General features: G+C 38.1%; 1 protein-coding gene across 1 annotated transcript in view; it reads left to right on the forward strand.

The window, feature by feature from the left end:
• The first annotated feature begins 32 nt into the window (after positions 1–32).
• ALG8 (ALG8, alpha-1,3-glucosyltransferase) overlaps positions 33–15,142 on the forward strand; it is a 21,680-nt gene continuing 6,570 nt past the window's right edge. Inside the window, exons 1-8 of the mRNA XM_005867019.2 lie at positions 33–185; positions 4,189–4,267; positions 5,164–5,357; positions 8,202–8,311; positions 9,679–9,746; positions 12,140–12,266; positions 12,508–12,611; positions 13,373–13,493. Coding sequence (XP_005867081.1) covers positions 91–185; positions 4,189–4,267; positions 5,164–5,357; positions 8,202–8,311; positions 9,679–9,746; positions 12,140–12,266; positions 12,508–12,611; positions 13,373–13,493 — 898 coding nt within the window. The 5' untranslated portion in view covers positions 33–90. The remainder of the gene's footprint in view (positions 186–4,188; positions 4,268–5,163; positions 5,358–8,201; positions 8,312–9,678; positions 9,747–12,139; positions 12,267–12,507; positions 12,612–13,372; positions 13,494–15,142) is intronic.

The raw sequence follows: 15,142 nt of genomic DNA on the forward strand, positions 1-15,142 counted from the left end.
AGCCCACAGCGCCGGCTCCCAGGGCCTTCCCCGCATGCGCGGGGTCCCGGATGCAGACCCAGTCGGTGGAAAGCGCGAGGTGTGGCAGCAATGGCGGCGCTTGGTCTTGCGGCGAGTGGTGGCAATTGGTTTTCGGCTTTGGCGCTCGGGGTGACTCTTCTCAAATGCCTTCTCATCCCCACCTAGTAAGGGGCCCGCGCGGCCAGGGGCTGGGCAAGGAGGCCCGCGGTCGGTCAGGGCGGGAGAGAGACGTGCGGATGACTCCAGGTGGGAGAAGGAAAGGGAACTTGGAATGGTGTAGTCGCCGCTTCGTCTTCACTAAGCTCCCCATCCTGCCTAGTGATTGTTACTTAACCTTATAACTCGATCTTAGCCCTGGAAGTCTGGGTTCAGGCCAGGCGTTCTCTTACTTGAACCTTGTCTGAGCCTCAGGGTCCTTCCTCATCCCGAATGTGCAGAATAAGGACACGCGCCTCCTCTGTTCGCTCAGCGGGTGTCCAGCAGCCTCCTGCAGCGCTAGGCACTGCTCTCAGCCCTGGAGGTGCCGGGAGAGGAAGGCGGCTCCTGCCCTTGCCTGGCGGAGTTGGTGGGCTCAGATAGACAAACACAAAGGTCTAGGGTTGTGACGACCGGACAGGTCTGTACAACTCTTTTAGGAAGTGATGTTTGAGTTAAAATCAGAAGAATGAAAAAGAAGCAGCAATGTGAAAAGCAACTCAGACACAAGAAAGAGCAAGTTCAAAGGTCCTGTGGTAGGAACGAACTCGGCATTTTAGGAACAGAGAGTGGCCATTGTGGCTCAAGAGCAGTAAGTGGCCCTGACCGGTTTGCTCAGTGGATAGAGCGTCGGCCTGCGGACTGAAGGGTCCCCCGTTCCATTCCGGTCAAGGGCAGGTACCTTGGTTCTGGGCACATCCCCAGTAGGGGGTGTGCAGGAGGCAGCTGAATCAATGACTCTAACTCTCTATCCCTCTCCCTTCCTCTCTATAAAAAAATCAATAAAATATATATATTTTTAAAAAGAGCAGTAAGTGAGGTAGGCAGGGTCAGATAACAGGGTTAGACTGCAGTGTAAAAATGGATGCAAGGTCCTGGCCAGTGTGTCTCAGTGGGTTGGCCCCTGCACCAGAAGGTCTCATGTTCAATTCCCTGTCAGGGCACGTACCAGGGTACCTACCTCTGTTGCAGGTTCAATCCCACCCCAGTTAGGGTGCATGGAGGAGGCAACCAATCAATGTTTCTCTCTCTCTCACACCCCCTCCCCCTCTCCCTCTCCCTCCCTCTTTTCCACTCTCTAAAAATCAATGGAAAAATATCTTTGGGTAAGGATTTTTTTAAAAAAAAAAAGATGCATGACCAAGACTGAGAGCGAGGAAACCAGTCAGAAAGCAACCACCAAGTGGTAATGTGTGTACAGTGGGTACTCAATATTTATGAATATTGGCTTCCATCTTCTCTTCATCCCTCCTAACTCCTCTCCCTTGACTTTCCCCCTCATTTCTTTTTTCCCTTCCTTCCCTGTTTAGGGTTTGGTTATTGGTATCCTTTGGTTCAAGTTCTTGATGACTTCTTGTTGATTTGAGTAGGGAAGAGTTGTATGTGTAGAATGTATATCTGTAGTGATGCGTATATGTAATTATATAAGCAGTGAAATGTAGATGTAGATTCAGCAAAGTGACTTATCAGGGACTTGGGGGAAAGAAGGGGTTGCTCACTTGGACTTTCTGCAGAACTGAAAGCAAATGAACATCTTTACATTTTAAAAGCAAATTGGAAAAATCTAAAATGTAGGAAATTCCTTTCAAATCAGAGTGAAAAGAGATGTTTTTAAAACTCTAGGTTTGTGCATATAAGGTGATGTTTCTTACTTTTGTTACTTCAGCCTAGAAATGTGTCTTTAGGATTGTTACCTTGAATACTGTTCGTAGTACTGGTCCAGGATTAAGAACATATATAATTGTATAGTTGATACTGCTTCTCAAAATGGGAACCTCTGGGAAGTGAGGTGGAAGCTATAGGATAAATGTAAATCTATTCAGCAAATTGTATACTAACTGCTTTATTATGTACTAGTTACTATGGCGAGGCACTGGAGGCAAAGACAAAGGATATGGCCAAATCAGAGTGAAAAGAGATGTTTTTAAAACTCTAGGTTTGTGCATATAAGGTGATGTTTCTTACTTTTGTTACTTCAGCCTAGAAATGTGTCTTTAGGATTGTTACCTTGAATACTGTTCGTAGTACTGGTCCAGGATTAAGAACATATATAATTGTAGTTGATACTCTGCTTCTCAAAATGGGAACCTCTGGAAAATGAGGTGGAAGCTATAGGATAAATGCAAATCTATTCAGCAAACTGTATACTAACTGCTTTATTATGTACTAGTTAATATGGCGAGGCACTGGAGGCAAAGACAAAGGATATGGCCCCTAACCCTATAAAGGGTTTAGTAAGGAAAACAGTCCCAGAAACAAACGATTGCAAGTATGTAATTGCATAATTATACTTGTGTTAAGTGTTGTGAAGGAAAAGAATAGGATCCTATAAGGGGACTAACAAGAGGGACTTACTTTAGATTGAGTATCAGGATGGGCTCTGAAAACTGACATAATTGGAGGCCTGAAGACACAACAGTACATATGTAGGCATTTCTATTGAGTATATATAAATGGAATTGCTTGGTCATCAGATCAGTTTTGAATTGTGATTTTGAAGAATCCGTAAGAGATTCTGGTGACATTGTCAGCAGGAAGTTTGTCAGCAGGAAGTTGGAGATGTGTGTCTCTGTAATTTAGGAAAGAGACCAAGGTTGTACATTGTGATCTGGGAGTCATCATTATACAGTTGATAATGGAAGCTGTAAGTGTGAATAAGATTGTCTAGTAAGTTGCATAAAAAGAGGACCAAAAACTGAACCTAGGAGACCATCAATACTATTCATCAGTTTGGTGAATATTGGGATGGAAAGTACTGAAAGAGACTGAGAAGGAGTTGTCTGGGAAACTCAGGAAAGGATTGTCACTGTGGAAAGCTTGTGTAAAACATTGGAAAATGTAAAGCAGGTTTTGCTGCGGAACTCACTGTTGACTTTGGTGAGTGGTTAATTCAACAAGAATGTATTGAGCCCATCCATGTATTAAGTGCTGTTCTAGATATGGAAAGGAGGTACAGCACTGGACCAAAAAATTTTTTTTTTACTAAAGAGGGTAGAAAGGTAGCAGAACATGCCACTCCAAAATATGCCTCTTTGGCATAAGAATTACTTTGGACTGATTATTTTGAGAAACTGCAGACACAAGAGAAGCTCTGAAAACAGAGTAGAAGTTACCCTTTTGTAAGAGAAAAGGGAGCCTGTACTAGAAAGAGAGCTATTACCTGAAATCACATTTTCACCAAAAAGACATATCTGCCTGGCTGGGCAACCTTTGTTTACCATACATTTCTCACCTTCCTATAAATTGCTTTTTCCCCTTTGAAAACCCAGACTCCTATCCTTTTACCTAGCTCAGGATGGTATATAAACTTCAACCACATGGTGCCTTTGAGTGCCATATCTTTTGAGGCTCCTGTACATACCTCAATGATTAAAATTGGCTTTTCTTTTTGTCCTGCTAATCTGTCTTATGTCAATTTCATTCTTAGACCAGCCACAGAACCTAGGTTATAAGGGGAAATTTTTCTTCCCCTACAGGGAGATGCTTGACTATATTTATACATAGTAAGGGGGCAAACAGTAAACAGGGAGATGCTGGAGATCTGGGAAAGGCAAAGCAGGAGCCTTCCCCATCTTCCCTGTCTGATGAACTGCTCATCGTTGAAAATCTATCCAACTTGTATGTGCGGCCTTTTCCAGATAATGAATCTTGTTAGAGTTATTTTTTAATAAGAATAAGTCACCTCTGAACAACAAGCTGAGGGCCTTCCTTAAGAAAATGTATGGGCTTTTGGTCAGCTCTTTAGATAACTCTGAGAACCTTTTCACTTAATTGTAGTTTCCCCATCTTTTTCAAGGTCTGGCCTCCAGATAAGTGGGGTGTTTCAGGATTATTGTAATACCTCTTTTTGTCTTTAAAGGATAGTGAGTTGTGACTGTGTGGGGGTGTTGATCCATGTAAAAGCATAATGTTAGAAATGTGATATTGATAATTGACAAAATTTCATTTTATTCATCTGATTGCTTTGAATAGTCATTCCACAGATTTTGAAGTACACCGAAACTGGCTAGCTATCACTCACAGTTTGCCAGTATCACAGTGGTATTATGAGGTAAGTTTCGATTTTCACCTTTTTTGGTTTGTGTGTGTGTGTTTTTTTCATGATATGTGAAATCATAAAGTATTATTGATATTAAAACAGTTTTCCATGTGGTCATAGGTCAAATAAATCTTTATAAAAAGTATGTTCTTTCCTCAGTTCTTCTGCCCTCTGGCACTATTAGGGAATCCCTTTACTTCAAAAGGCATTTACCAAACCATAAATTGGTAATTATAATACTTGCCACACCCTTTTTGAAAGCACATTGGATTGGTTTCAAAAATTGGGCTCTATGCCTGGCTCTGCCACAGCATAGAAAGTATATTTCATTTCTTTGAGCCTTAGTTTCTCATCTGGCAAGTGAGGATTTGGAATGAATTATTTCTACAATCCTGTCTTTCCCTAATATTTTGCAATTTGTGAGGAAAGAAATAATCAAATATGATGTGTAACATCTGGTAATAAACCATTCTCTTCTATTGTTAATTATAAAAACCATGTCTGTATTTTTATATCTGGTATGAATTACTAAATTGTATGATACTCACTTTACAAATAGGAAAATTGCATCTCTGAGACAGAAATTGAACCCAAGCTAGTGAGTCATTGGTTATGCCATAGCACTCTTTTTTGTATAGATGAATAGAACTATGTCATAATCAAGTTTATTATTCCACGGTTTTAGATTAATTTCCTTTGCACTATAGTTGATTCTAAGGAAATTGAAGATCAAACTTATGATACAGGTTTTGATGTTCTGCTCAGTGTTAACATAGAAATTGTTCTAGTTGTGGCATATTTTAAATGCAGTTGCATTTCATGTGCTTTTTTAAAAACCAGAGAATCTTTGTATCCTCTTTGTTTATTCAGTTACTTAGGATATGTTCTATCTTCAATTTTTACTACAGGAAACTTCAGAGTGGACCTTAGATTACCCGCCTTTTTTTGCATGGTTTGAGTATGCCCTGTCACATGTTGCCAAATATTTTGATCAAGAGATGCTGAATATCCATAATCTGAATTATGCCAGCTCAAAGACCTTACTTTTCCAGAGATTTTCTGTCATCTTTACAGATATACTCTTTGTGTATGCTGTGCATGAGTAAGTCTGAGAATATCATTTTGTGTGGAAAATATTGAAGAAATAATTATAATATTAACTTATAACTGATTTGGGGGAAACAATGTCATATAATAGCAAATTTTAGAACAGTCCAAAACTGTGTTGTTGTGCTTTAAACTGCACAGTAAATCATTACAGTAAGCAGTGTCCCTGAATCTTGTGGAAGAAAAGGGGAGAGAAGGTCAGGTTACAAGGCAGAGGTAGAACCAGTTATTGTGTGTGTTGTGAAATGTAGTCCCAAGTAGAGTTCCAAGACCATTTCTCCTGTCCAAATGGCTCCATATGCTTTTCTTTCCTTCCTTGTAACATTCCCAACCCCCAACCCCCACCGGCTTCTGTGACCTGCCCTATTTTTTTTTTTAATTTCAGAGAGGAAGGGAGAGGGAGAGAAAGATAGAAATATCAACGATGAAAGAGAATCGTTGGTCAGGTGCCTCCTGCATGCCCCATACTGGGGATTGAGCCCACAACCCTGGCATGTGCCCTGACTGGGAATCGAACCGTTACCTCCTGGTTCGTAGGTTGACACTCACCACTGAGCCACACCGGCCAGGCACCTTTCCTGTTCTTTACACACATACATACAGCACACATACACTCATGCACACATATGCATTATGCTAACCACCAATGGAATTTTCATCCTAGTAAACTCAAGAAATCATGGAATGCTTTTAGTTATTTGAATTCTTTCCTCCATGTTATATTTTTTTTATGTTTTCTATCTTTTACCTATAAATTAATTTTAAGTAGTTAAATACACATATTTAGAACATTTTGCACAATGACATCCAAGTAGTAAGTTTCTGGTTAATGTTGGTTTCTATTCTGTCATAATACTTAGGCCTGCTGGTATGACTGACAGATCAGTAACTGGTATCCATTCATTGACCCTTGTCATAACTAGTTCATTTCAGCCTTCTAGACTGAACCCTCACTCACCCCATTCAAGAAAGAGTCCCTTGGGAATGCTTTAACCTCTGCTTATTCTCATGGAGTAACTCCTGTGTGACACCCTAATTTTCAATGTTTATGGCCTGGCAAGTGTTGAAAGGGAAGGTGATTAGTAATTCACTGCCTTTAACTCAAAATGTTTGAATTCAAGCTCCCAGGAAAAATATGTGCAGGCAGAAAGAGAGAGTGAGTCAAGTTCAAGTCCATCTACAATGCAGAGAGAGCAGTTAAGTAAGATAAAAATTGTTGAAATCTATGTGCCAGTTCCCAGAACCAGGCACTATGTGTAGATTAGTCACTTAACTTTCTGAGTTACCTGTAAGGTTACTATCTCTTTATATGAGGAAACTGAGGCTCCTTGGAGGAGAAGCAGGCATCTGTTGCTACTCTTTAATTGCATCTTTGTTATGTCTATACTTTTTTGTTTTAGATTTCTTGTTTTTAGAGTATGCCAATATTCAAATGAACCACATTTTTAAAAAAAAATTTAATAGAGCCTGGCCGGTATGACTCAGCAGTTGAGCGTCGACCAATGAACCAGCAGGTCACGGTTCGATTCCCAGTCGGGGCACATGCCTGGGTTTCGGGCTGGATCGGGGCATGCAGGAGGCAGCCAATCAATGATTCTCTCTTATCGTTGATGTTTCTATATCTCTCCCTCTCCCTTCCTCTCTGAAAGCAATAAAACATTTTTTTAACTTTTTAATAGAATAATACATCCTCGTCAAAATTTTGGAAAGCAGAAAAGCACATAAACACACACAATGTAAAAATGACCTGTACTCTTCCACTTACAGCTATCATTATCAACAATTTGGTGTTTATTATTTCAGCCTCTTTTCTGTGTTCAAATATAATTATTAGAAAATAAAAATGGGATCAGCTGATATTATCACTTAATATGTATATCCCTACCTTTGAATGACATACATTTTTACATACGGATTTTAAAGTTAGTTGGACAATCAGGAGCTGCAAGTTTCTGGCTCTTTTTTTTGTTTCCCTATGCCACCCCCTCCCAAACTCTTGAAGCTCTATTCTTCATCTGGCTGGTATGATGATATATAATTTAGAGTGCTACGTCGTCATAGTCTGCATTTTAGTCCTTGCCTGATGATGTTTTGTACTGATTTTAGAAAGGGGAAGAGATAGAGAGAGAGACAGAGAGATGTATGAGAGAAACATTGATTGGTTGCTTTCATATGTGCCTTAACCAGGGATCAAACCCACAACATAAGTATGTGCCCTGACCAGGAATTGAACCGGCAACCTTTCGGTGCACAGGATGACACTCTAACCAATGGAAATGCACCAGCCAGGGCCTGGTCTGCATTTTTTACTCTAAAGGACTGAAAAAGTGTGTGTTCTAGTGTGTGTTCTCTCAATTTTCAAATTTGTTACTTTTGGGGGGGGGTTTGACTGGTTTTTCTTTTATGATTTCATTATTATTATTATTATCCTATATAATAAAAGGCTAATATGCAAATTGTCCCCTTGGGTGGGAGTTTGACTGACTGGGAGTTCAACCAGGGGGCGAGGCTGGCCCATTAACCTTTTGCCTACCCTCACCCCAGCCACCGGATCTGGCCAGCCGGACCCCACCCGTGCACGAATTCGTGCACCAGGCCTCTAGTTAAATATAAAGACTTTGTTCCAAATCAACATAGCTGAGAAAGAGACAGGAAACCACCCCTGAGGGATTTGTTTCCACTATCACCTTTTAAAGCAGTCAAAAATGGCATGGACAGTTTTATTAGCAATGGCTAATGAAATGTACCAGAATGTATCACAGTGTACTCTGTAGAAGTATTGTGATGTTCTAATGAAGATCAAAGTTGCTTATGATTCTTTTCTGGTGTTTCAATGTAGGTGCTGTAAATGCATTGATGGGAAAAAAGCAGGTAAAGAACTTACAGAGAAGCCAAAGTTTATTCTGTCAGTATTACTGCTGTGGAACTTTGGGTTGTTAATTGTGGACCGTATCCTTGACATTTTATGTACTATTCCTTTATTTATTCTGTTATATATTAATTATAAGATTAATTCTTTTTATAATGGTGATTCTGAAACATAAGCTGCTTTTGGAAAATGGGTGTGAGGTGGGTTAGTGGGTTCCCAAAACTTTAGTCTGTGCCCAACTTTACCAAGCTCTGGTTGTTAACAGCACTTTGTCCCTGAAAATTTAGTGGTGATATGTGAGAACCAATTAAACCAAAAGTAAAGCAATATACTAGGATTTGTTAACTGTCTTTAGATTAATCTAATACATAGTTATTAAACAGTTTTGTAATACATTAGTCTAATGCCTTTTATAGGAAAGAGCATATCATAGTGTTACATATGGGAACAGACAGGCCTTCATGCTTTCTGCCAGCTTGGCTTACCACATATTAATGAGCAAAGTTCTGAAATCCTAATAACAGAAGCCTAATTTTTATAGTTTTCATAGAAGTAGCCTGGTGTGGAGGAAAACACCCAGACTTTGGTTCAAATTTGATCTGAACTCAAATCCTAGTTATGTCATCATAGTAGCTTTAGACCATGAGTAGATTAATGTCTCTGAGCTCAGACTACCTTACAGGTTCATTGTAAGTTCCGTCATTTCGACGTATGTACGTATGTGCTTTATGTTTTTGAGGCTTAATAAATAAGATTGTACAGACAATCCTCAGGTTACGTCGGACTCGACGTACGTCGTTTCATGGTTACCTCGCCATCTCCCTTTTATTTATAAAAAAAAGTTATTTCATTTCGACGTATGTACGTATGTGCTTTATGTTTTTTATTATTTATTTACCACAAGTAAAGGTGAGGAATTGTTATCTTTAAACTTTTTTTACTGTTTCACTTCATTACTTCTGTGTATGTGCTTCATGTGAGTAACGTGGGTGCTTATGTAGGTGGGTTCCAACTTACGGCGAAAATCGCGTTACATCGCGCCATAGGAACGGATCTCCGATGTAACCCGAGGACCTACCGTATATGTACTATAAACAGTGGGCGCTGCATGCTATTGGCCTTCACTAGCTGTTAGGTCCCTTCCTTTCTCGTCCCTAATTCTAAAAAAAAAACAAAAACATCTTGCCCCTTAGCTGCTAGATCTTTAAGGTAGAAAAAACATGGGGAAGTTTTCTTGTTTTTTCTTAAATATAAATCTTAATTTAAGAGTTTGTCCAGGGTTTGACTTGTTTATAGAAACACATTTATGAGAAGTCCAATCCAGTAGTAATATTTTTGTCTTTAATTTATCTATTAAGAAAGCATTTTTAGTTTTTAAACTCAGTCTTCTGGCAAGGTTCATTATGAATTTGGTATCCTTTGTTGTCTTTCCTTGACCTAATTTCAGATATCCATTTCCAATACAATGGTTTTTTAATGGGATTAATGCTACTCTCCATTGCACGATTATTTCAGGTAAACAAAATAGGCTAATTAGATTTTTCCCCTTTAAGTTTGCTTTTTAATAGAGGCAATAGTATAGTGAGTGATGGGTCCATTTATTTGACCAACTGTTTTGAGTTACCAACAACTTTTATTGAGTATTTTTCTCAAATTTCATCTTCTCTTTTGACAATCAATTTTCTTCATGTTACAGATGAGAAAACTGTATTCTTAAAAACTTGTTAGAGTATGACAGTCCTGAAGTGAATTGAGTTTCTACATGTGGTTGGGATCATGTACCTAGGAATGAAATCTTCATCAGTTTTTATAATGTAATAACTATTATGATGGGGCTTTACCATCAGAAGCATGTGGTGTAGTGTAACGGAGGGTATGGGATTTGGAATCAGAAAACCTGAGTTGAAATCCTGACTAACCCTAATATGCTGTGTGATTCACACAGGGATTACCAAATGCCTCAGCTACTTCAGATTAGGTGCATTATATGTAATACCTTATTGAACAAACCTTGCAACTTGGCAACAGATAGGCCTTCATGCTTCTGTGAGGTTGTTATAATTATTAGTCTCTTTTTTATAGAGGGAGAAATCATAAGTTCATATTTTTGGGCCATCCCTCTGTACACTGAATCAGAATCTCTGGGATTGTGGTTTAGGACTCTCCAGGGAATTTATATAAACTGTTAGGTTTGGAGACCATTAACCCAATACAAGTCATTTAACCCTCTCAGCCTAAGTTTTCTCATTCATAAAATGAAATTTACCCTTTGTTACAGTTTTATTTGTAAAATGGGGTTAACTACCTCACATGGATTTTGGAAAGATCACATTTGATAATCTTTTTTAAAGTTATTTGTCAACTATAAATATCTGGATAAGTGTTGTTTTTTTTAAAACCATAAAAAGCCACAAAGTACTTAGAACATAATTGGTGTTCAGTGAATGATTGTTGAATAGCTGTTGAACAAATAAACTAAAGTTTAGCTATAGAACCAGCAAGACCTCTGAATCTTAAATAAATTATAAAATTGGTGAAAAGAGATCTGGAAGCATCTTATTCTTTTTCCTTATCATTCCCAACTCATCTATTCTAGACCACACCTGACGAGACAGTGAGAGAAGGAACCTGGCCTTTCATGGTCCCTTTGACAGTTTCCTTTGCTGAACCCCAGGATATTATCTCATTTGATCCTTCCAAAATTCCTGTGAGGTAGGTAGAGTTCACACTTCTTTAGTTATAGTCAACTCGGTTTGTTTGTTTGTTTTTTAATCAGAATACTGTTAGTTCTTTTAGGTAGTTTGTTAGTTAGGATCAAGTATTATCCTTGATGCCTTCAGCCTGATAGTACTATATTAAATTACCTGATCTATAGTTTGAGTTAAATAATTTTTTGGTAGCATAGCATTATGTTTATTCATTCATACTCTCATCCCTAGGTCCTCTCTAGAAATCAACTACAGCTATTGTAAAACTTTGTAAGGGTGGGAGAGGGGGGGTAATTTAATTCTCTGGGCTTTAGTTCCTTAGGGGAAATGTGTAGTGTGTTGACAAGATGATGTATCCTGAACTTCAGCATCAAGCTTAGAACGTAATAAATATTTGTTGAAATAAGGAATATATGAAGCCACTAGATTCATATACTGGAATTACTTGCCTGTGTTCACCTTATATTGCATGTAGAATTTTGCCTGAATTTTTTAAAATTTATTTTAATTTAAATCTTATACAAAAGTAGAGAAAATAGCATAGTAATGTATACACACAAAGGATTAATTTGAAACACATCTAAGACATCATATTTCATTTGTTAAGTATTTCAAAATAGATGTTTTAAAATATATATTTTTTTATTTTACACACTTTATTTTCCTCACACTGCCTTATGATCTTGTATGTGACGCCTAGTTGTCTGAGATGGGGAAATTATAAAAGTCATGTACTCTTAATTTTCAACATTATGTTAGTTCACAAGAACAAAAAGGATTTGATTTTAATATCTTTAAAATATTTGTATTTTTAAAAATTGTGGTAAAAAAGCACAACATAAAGTTTATCAACTTAATTAATTTTAAGACAGTTCAGTAATGTTTAGTATATTCACATTATTGTGCAACCATCTCTGGTGTTCTTTATTGTGTAATACATTTTATTTATTTAAATAATTTTATATTTATAGAAAAGTTACAAAGAGAGTTCCCATACCCCTGCCCATTTCCCCTAACGTTACCATCTTATGTAACTATGGTATGGTTATTAAAACTAAGAAACCAATTTTAGTACATTCAGATTTCACCAGTTTTTCCACTAATGTCCTTCTTCTGTTTTAGGATCCAATCCAGGATACTACATTACTGCATTTAATTTACTCTGAATTTTAAAGTGATATTCCCTTTTAAATCTCCTAGAAAAGGCATATGGAAGGAGCACTTCTCTTTGCTGTTCTCCTACATTTCAAGCACATTTACCTCTACGTAGCACCAGCTTATGGTATATATCTGCTACGATCTTACTGCTTCACTGCAAATAAACCAGGCAAGTTTTAGTGAGAATAGCAAAACCTCCTATATTTTAATTTGTCTTGACTTGGTGGCTTGCTTGGTAAGAGGGTCTTATGAAGCACATTGATCCTATAACCTCTTTACCCATTCTGACTTTTCTCTGCTCTTGCCACATCATGAAATTGGTGTACTGTCGGGATCCCTCCAGGTTTACAACATGATATAAGTTATGATTTCCCATGCTCCTGGTTAATGAGAATGTTCCTTTTCTGTAGATGGGTCTGTTCGATGGAACAGTTTCAACTTCGTCCGCCTTATTTCCCTGGGACTGATCGTTTTTCTAGTTTCTGCCCTTTCATTGGGTCCTTTTCTAGCCTTGGTAAGCCTTTTATTTTTTTATAAAATAATACATGTTTTTTGCTGTTGCTGTTGTCGTTAAGAAAAAATAATAAATTGTAAAATAGGCAAAACTAGTCCTTTCTTACCCCTCTTTAGTATGATGCTCCAAATATAAGGATGGTATTCCTTGAGTCATTTTTGTGCATCTTCAGATATCTGTATGTTTAACTACATGTCACACATAGTCGATCATCATTATTCATAGATTTTGTATCTGCTAGCTTGCCTACTTGCTAAAATTTATTTGTAACCCCAAAAATCAATACTTGAAGCACTTTCATAGTCATTAACTGACAACATTCTAAAGTGCCTAGAATGTTAGAGATGTTCAACAAATATTTTTTTCCCTTCTTCCCTCACCCTGAATTCAACTAATTAACTTTAATTCCTGCTAAAACTGGAGAGCACTACATTTTTTGTAAAGTCTTCCCTGCTCTCACCTTCTCTTCAGTGGAGTTGGACACACTGCAGTCTTTCTCCTTTGCAGCTCATAAATTCTTCCATTATTATACTTATAATATGTTGGACTGGTGTTCAAAGTACTTTCTCGTATCTTGTCCTACTGAACCAATGAGAAGGTTAAACAAAAGAGGTTCTGTGACCTGCTCAAGATCATACTACTTACTTGAAGGAACAAAGACTGGAACTCAGACCTCATAACTTCCTACACACTGTGCCGTAGACATAGTTCTCTTTTTGAATTTGGGAAAGATTGATCACTGTTTAATCTCTTTTCAACAGAACCAGCTGCCTCAAGTCTTTTCCCGACTCTTCCCTTTCAAACGGGGCCTCTGCCATGCATATTGGGCTCCAAACTTCTGGGCTTTGTACAATGCTCTGGACAAAGTGCTGTCTGTCATTGGTATGATAGCAAGCTTTCTTACTTAGACTCTGAATGTTGAAAGGACTGGTCACATTGGGAAATGAAAAAACCTGTTTCGTGTTTTGAATGAGGTTGAACTGTTTGTTCTCCAGCCCTGCATTTCAGCTTTCAGAATGAACAGGGGAGTGGTTCTAGGGACTGAGGCTTCGGTGCAGTAAACAGATTGCACGTCTTATAAAAGCTCTTTGTGGCAATGAGGTTGTTGACCTTTTCCTTGAGGGGAAAAATAAAATATTTAGACATTTTTAAAAGATAATTTTGCCTTAAGTAGAACATTAATAGTTAACCCTACTTTTAAACTTTAATATGGGAAGAAGCAGGATGGAAGAATGTGTGAGTCATGACTCTAAGTATTAAACCAATAAGGAAATGATAGCCATGCATTTTAGCAAGAGATAAGAAGACATGGAAAACCTAGGCTATATTTTTAAGTTTGGGTTGTGATAAAAAATAATTTGTACCTTGAGTTGGTTCTACCAAAAATAAGTCACTTTGGAGTAACTCACAGTCTTCATTTGTGAATACAGCTAGCTCAATAGTAAGTAGTAGGATTGAGAGAAAGTACGCAAACTTTTTCTGTAATGGGCCAGATAGTAAATATTTTAGGCTTTGCAGATCACATAGGTGTTTTGTTTGTTTGTTTACAACCTATAAAATGTAAAATCATTCATAGCTTCAGGGCCATGCAGAAACAGGTCACAGGCTGGATGTGGCCCCCAGGCTAGGGCCGGGGTTTACCAGCTCCTAATCTAGAATCTGATTACTTAGTTGGACGCCCATCTGCATAAATTGCTGGTTGCGTGGCACTGGGCAAGTCATTTGATTCCTCTAGTCTTGTTTTACTGTAATAAGGAGATAATAGTACTTTACCTATTTCCATGAAGCATGCTGTGTGAAACAAATGCAGCAATAAAGAAATGCTAGGTTGTCAGTAACAGGAGCTTTGGAACCAGACAGAACTGGGATCATTTCTACCACCTATTAGTGGTGGCTTTGGGCAAGTTACTCCATTTCTGTGTCCCTCAGGGGCTAAAAGTAATGGCTATAAATCCCTTGTCACATGATAAATGCTCAATGCATGGGGGCTATTGTAGGAAATCATAATTTGGTGCTATCCTTCACCCACTGTGAATCTAGCCTTGATGTACATAGCATTCTTAAAGAGTAATTTCTTTTTTAAAAATTTTTTGTAATTGATTTATAAAAAGAGCAGAAGTGAGAGAGAGAGAAGTACACATCAATTTGTTGTTCCACTTACTTAAGCATTTATTGGTTGCTTTTTGTGTGTACCCTGACTGCGGATGGAACATGCAACCTTGGTGTATCAGAACAACGCTCTGGCAACTGAGCTTACCTGGTCATGGCAGTAATTTCTTAACATATTTCAAAAAGCTTTGAGTAACCAGTATGGGATGAGGTACAAGGGTCACTTGCCTTATCTGAGTCAGGAAACTGCTGACTTACTTTGGGTTTTTTGTTTTGTTTTGTTTTGTTTTAATACATTTTTTTAAAATATATTTTTTATTGATTTTTTACAGAGAGGAAGGGAGAGGGATAGAGAGTTAGAAACATCGATGAGAGAGAAGCATTGATCAGCTGCTTCCTGCACACCCCCTACTGGGGTGGGG

Source organism: Myotis brandtii, unplaced genomic scaffold, assembly GCF_000412655.1.
Source record: "Myotis brandtii unplaced genomic scaffold, ASM41265v1 scaffold244, whole genome shotgun sequence".
Lineage (NCBI taxonomy): Eukaryota > Metazoa > Chordata > Mammalia > Chiroptera > Vespertilionidae > Myotis > Myotis brandtii.